The 5,932-nt window shown below is 33.7% G+C and overlaps 1 protein-coding gene across 1 annotated transcript; it reads right to left on the bottom strand.

Moving 5' to 3' along the window:
- Positions 1-2,431: 2,431 nt before the first annotated feature.
- Positions 2,432-5,077, bottom strand: LOC111893050 (pentatricopeptide repeat-containing protein At2g37230). The gene has a single exon (XM_023889120.3). The coding sequence runs from the start codon at positions 4,917-4,919 to the stop codon at positions 2,619-2,621; it is 2,301 nt and encodes a 766-aa protein (XP_023744888.1). The 5' UTR covers positions 4,920-5,077; the 3' UTR covers positions 2,432-2,618.
- Positions 5,078-5,932: the final 855 nt, after the last annotated feature.

The following is a 5,932-nucleotide window of genomic DNA, read 5'->3' as shown; positions in this document are numbered from 1 at the left end:
TTGGACAAGACTTTACGAGACCCTTTGAAAATAAACATAAAAAAATACCTAAACTACCCAAAACAACTTTTTAAATAGTGGTATGAACTCCAACATAGAGCATTTTAACTTTCCATTTAAAAAGTTTATTCATGAATTTTTCCAACAATCACCTTTATGCCTATATAAAGATATACAATTCAAGATGTCTTCCAAATGAAACATCTCTCTATTATTGTAGACTTGACCAATGAACTATCTTCTGTTTACAAACCACCGACCACCTAGTTTATATATATATATATATATATATATATATATATATATATATATATATATATATATATATATATATATATATATATAATTAAATGATCATTTTTATTCACCATTAAAGCATTTGTATAGAATCCTCATAAAAATACAACAATGGATAAATTGCCTTTTGATTCTTGATTAGAAAATATAAGAAATATTTAATTTTTCTTGATTCTTTTGTATGTTTGTAAATAAGGTATTCATATACCAGATATTTATTTCTAAGTTGGAATTATTTATATGTAATAAGAAAGTTTTTTTTATGGTTTGATATTTTCACGTATGTTACATTTAATACAATGGCGGATCCAAAACAAAATGTCAGGGTAGCACACTGAATTTTAGTCGTAACACACTGAAAAATTAAAACTATGCAAAAAAAAATTCTCAAAAAATTTCTACTTTCCTAAGATCCAGGGGTACCAAAGGTTATCCCGGGCATACACTTAGGTCCGCCAGTGATTTAATATATACATTATAAAAAAAGACATTAAATGGTTCTTCACACTTGAATTCAAAATACTTCGAATAAAAATGTTAGAATCATGATTGGATATTTTGGTATGTGAACCTTTTCATCTCAGAAGATATTATTAATAGAGAATAAAATAAATTAGATTAAACATTTTCTTTCACAAAAAAATCTTGGAAGCAAATGTTGGGTTGTGTAAAAGCCACATCCCATTGTTTTAAATCACTCCATGAAGAGACAAAAAGGTGGCCACAACTGTCAAAAAATAATTAAAAGCCACGATGGCTGATAGAGATACAGATTTCTCAAAACCCTTGATAACTTCTTCCCTATATGCCCCTTCACATATACAACTTCCCATGTACAAAATACCCAAAATACCCTTCTCATGAACTATAAGATATCCAAGACCAAATTGACTGTTTCCAACACCAAAAGAACAATATATATACCTTAAGACATTGGCCCAATGGACCAAATTGACTTAATCCAATTTGAATATGCACAGAATCAGACATTGGATAAGCCAAAAAATGAGAGGCTGTCACACAAATGTGTTGATCAATTGGCCAAATAGCTACACTAGGATAAAGACACATACATCCTCAATGCATCACTTGTTTGTACTGTACAACTCATTTTAACAAAAACTTGCTTCAAGTAAGTGCCGTTAATTTGGCTTCCATTAACACTTGAATAAATACGTAGAAAAAGTGAGAAACTAAAAACAAGAAGTGAAACTACAACCAAATGGCTTTTTGGTATGCTTATTACTGTGTCTAGTAAGAGGTTAAATTCAGACCGTTTAATACAATAATTAGAAGTTTTTGATTTGGTCATATAGTCTCTAATATGCCTCTTATCTGGTAAGAAGCTAGGTAGTAGATGGCTCGATTGACTGATACCACAATTAAAAGCCTCTAATTTGGTCATATAGCCTCTAATATGCTTATTACCAGGTCTAGTAAAAAGTTGGGTAGTAAGAGACTCGATCTGACTCATTCAGATTCAAACCGTTTGATACCACAATTAAAATCTTCTAGTTTGGTCATATAGCCTCTTACTAGGTCTAGTAAGCTGGTGAAGCTGGGTATTAAGAGGTTAGGAAAGCTGGGTGGTAAGAGATTCGATCTGACTCATTCAGATTCAGACTGTTTGATATCACAATTAAAATCTTCTAGTTTGGTCATATAGCCTCTTACTAGGTCTAGTAACCTAAGAAGTTGGGTATTAAGAGGTTAGGAAAGTTGGATAGTAAGAGACTCAATATGACTCATTCAGATTCAGACTGTTTGATACCATAATTAAAATCTTTTAGTTTGGTCATATAGCCTCTTACTAGGTCTAGTAAGGTGGTCTAATAAGAAGTTGGGTAGTAAGAGGTTAGGGATCTGACTCAGTCAAATTCATTCAGATCGTTTTATACTATAATTAGAAGTTTCTGATTTAGTCATATTGTGTAAGGTCGATATGACTCATTCAAATACCACTCAATCAACAACTATCAAACAACAACCCTTTCATTTTTTTATCATTTGAAAATTTAAAGCCAAAAATAAATGATAAATCTCAATAATTATGATACAAGATTCACATAAAGATATGCTCTCATTACCAATTTCCCATTAACTTGATACTCTAAAAAAATCAAAACATGCTACATAAAAGCAACCCAACCATCTTCATAAACTAACAAAAATCAAATCAAAATACAATATTCTATGAAAGAGTTCCAACTTGTAAAATAAACTAGTGAGGTGCATGTTACAATAACTCCATTAGAGTTTATTATGTGACAAACAAAATCAAAACTAAAATTCAAGTGACTCATCATCACTCATCTCAAAACTCACAAAACCGATGCTTGTTTCTTCACTTTCTTCCCTTTCTCCTTCCCCATAATCATCCTTGACAAAACATCCGCCTGTTGTGTGTTCCCTTGTTCTTTCAAAACCCTAATCAACTCCTCACCACTACTTTTATCAGTCACACCTCCTTTCTCTTTAATCTTACACAAAATCGAATAAGCATTAAGTGTCTTTCCAGCTTTCAAAAGAGCATCCAAAACCTTATCATAACTCGAAAACTCAACCCCATAATCTCTCTCCAAAACAAAATCCAACAATTTCACAGCAGCAATTGTCTTTCCTTTCTCACAAACAACCGAAATCAACCCATCAAAATCAGGCCCAAATCCAACATTCATCAATAACTCAATTCTCCCCAAAGCTTCTTCCACATGACCCCTTAACAAAAGAGCTTCCAAGATTCTTGAAACCAAATCTTTATGATCTTTAACACCCTTTTCAATCATCATTTTCATTACCCGACTTGCGGTTTGTACTCTTCCATCTTCAAACAAACTTTCCATTACTGATTTGAAGATTAATGAATCCGGGTCATGCCCGTTTTCAATCATGGATTCAAGAACCGTTTTCGCATCAGAAGGTTCTTGTTTCTTCAAGTAGCTTTCAATCAACATCTTGTAAGAAGTTTTATCAGATGAAACGTTTCTTCTCATCATGATCTTTAAAAGTTCAAAAGCTGAATCGGGTGTTCCTTCTTTTGAATGACCTTGTATTAAACTGTTGAAAGAAACCGAATCTAAAACACCCATTTTCATTAATTGGCGAAATAATGTTTCGGCTTTTGATGTCATGTTGTTGTTGCAAAGATAGTCAATCATTGGGTTGAATAAGTTTGACTCGAGTTCTAAAGTACCCTTTGTGTTCAACACGATTTCTTGTTCTATAAGTTGATCTAACAACTTCACAGCTTCATCATAAACCCCGGAGTTTAAAAGATTTACAATTAGAACCCCGTAATGTTGAGCTTCAGGGGTGATGTTTAAACGAATCATGGATTTAAGAGCATCTGTAGCTAAATCAAGATTACCTGATTTGCATTGACCTGAGATTAATTGTAGAAAAATGGAGTTATCATGTGGGAGAAGATGTCGATGTGTCATTTCTTTCATGATTGTATGTGCTTCTGACATTTTTTCTGCTTCACAAAGACCAGGTAATAGAGTGGAATATGTGAAAGAATTCGGTTTAATTCCAAAAGATTTCATTTCTTCATATAGCTTCAATGCATCATCTATTTTATTAGCTGTAACATACCCTTTGATCATGGTGGTGTAGCTGATTACAGTTGGTTCGATGTTTCTTGCTTTCATTTCCATGAAGAATTTTTCGGATTCTTCGATCTTTTTGACACGATTAAACCCGTTGATCATTGTGTTGTAAGTGACAACATCTGGGGAAATTTCACGGGTTTTCATGTCTTCAAAGAATCTGTTTGCAGTTTCTACTCTTGAAGAAAGGAAAAACCCCCAAATCATGAGATTGTAAGTGTGTCTTGAAGGGATTATGCTTTCTGCTAACATTTTATTGAAGTACCTTTTCGCCATCATATATCTTCCTCTTCTCATTATCACCTTGAATAAAGTGTCGTATGATTTTATAGTTCTTGGAACACCTAATTCCTCCATGCTCCTGAAAATCTTCACGCTTTCTTGAACAATTCCGGCTTTTCCATAGCTATCGATCAATACAATGAACAAATCTTCATCCCATGTGAGACCCTTTTTAGGCATATCGAGCAAAATTAACCTCGCATGATTAAGCTTTGAAGCTTTACCCAAAATTTCTATGATCTTGTAATGTGTTTCTCGGTCATGTTTGAACAAACCCGAGCGCTCAACCCACCGGAAAAACTGTAAAGCATGGTCGGGATTTCGAGCACTATGCAATACATTGTAAACCAGATTGTGATCAAACACAGGGACTAATGTTCGAATCGAGTTCTGTAAACGAGTCGTCCATGCCCTATTTGCCATCATTCTGCAAATTATATCTTCAATTTTTTCTGGGTTTCGATGCTTACCTCGTGGGATTCCGGGTTCGCGATTCTGGATCGTCCCTGGTTGTGCTTCTTCATGGGTCGAGACCGGTTTCTCAGGATGTGATTCGGCGGAAAAATCTGGAGCTTCCGTTTTGGGGGTTTCTTCATTTGTGGGTGTATCTGCGGAAGACGATGAGCAGAAAAAGCAGAGACCCGGATGCTGTGAATTGGAGATTCTTGCAAGATTGGAGAAGAAGCTGTGTTTCAATACATGGGGTTTTGATGCAGCGATTAAAGACATCATTTTGATGTTTTGGAAGATCGGAATGGGAGAGTGACAATGTTACAGTGTAGGAGAAGAGAGACGTGCGTGGTTGCTGAGGGCTAGGGTTTAGAACTGGGTTCAGGGGTCGATCAAATTGTTAAAAAAAATAAAATAAAAAATAAAAAAGAGAGAGAAAAAACCATATTCTTTGTTTATAGCAAAATATAAAGAGAAAATTACCCACATTGAAATGTTTTCTATATCATGATCCTTTAAAACATAATATATGTCTTTCTTTCATTTTTTTTTAAATATGTTTCCTAAAAAAAACATAATTTTGTATGTTGGACCCGTTTCATGGTCATAAGGTTAGGATAAATCACAAAATATTAACAATATTTAAGACATGTCGGGTTTTGAGTACATGAAATTTTTTATAAATACTGCACCTTAACAATTACATTTTTATTTTTTATAATATGTTTTTGTAAAATATGATCTTCAGCAAAATGATTTTTACAACTTTGATAATCTTATCATCAACATATCATTGATATAAATTTGAATATACATTTAAGACTTCTCTACTATATTGTTTAAGTTAGTGTATTAACCTTTTGTTTCTAAGAAAAAAAATAAACGGATAATGACTTGAGGGGTAAGTAACTATACCCTTTATACATATTTGGTCATTTAATTTTTATCATGATGTCACATCCCGATGTGAAGCACTTCTAAATTAAACCATTTAATTCATTTATGTTGCATTATGGTCTCAAAGTTCAAGAAATGTATGCAAAACGGCCTTAATGGTATTGTTGTAATTTTGGGCCTTCGGAGTATGCCATGCGTACGTGGTGTACGTTGGGCGTAGTTGCCAGATAAGGAAACCCTAAAAATTGTTGTAATTTTGGGCCTTCGGAGTACGCCATGCGTATGTGGTGTACGTTGGGCGTACTTTCCAGATAAGGAAACCCTAATTTTTAGGGTTTGGATGGTATTTAAACACTCTTATAGCCTCATTTCATTCACCTTATCAACCTCCGTCTTCT

The sequence above is a fragment of the Lactuca sativa genome, chromosome 6, assembly GCF_002870075.4.
Source record: "Lactuca sativa cultivar Salinas chromosome 6, Lsat_Salinas_v11, whole genome shotgun sequence".
NCBI classification, from domain to species: domain Eukaryota; kingdom Viridiplantae; phylum Streptophyta; class Magnoliopsida; order Asterales; family Asteraceae; genus Lactuca; species Lactuca sativa.
This window is presented reverse-complemented; position numbering and strand designations above follow the sequence as displayed.

Excerpts from the sequence above, each read along its gene's own strand:
- LOC111893050 (XM_023889120.3), bottom strand. The coding sequence starts at position 4,919 with ATGATGTCTTTAATCGCTGCATCAAAACCCCATGTATTGAAACACAGC.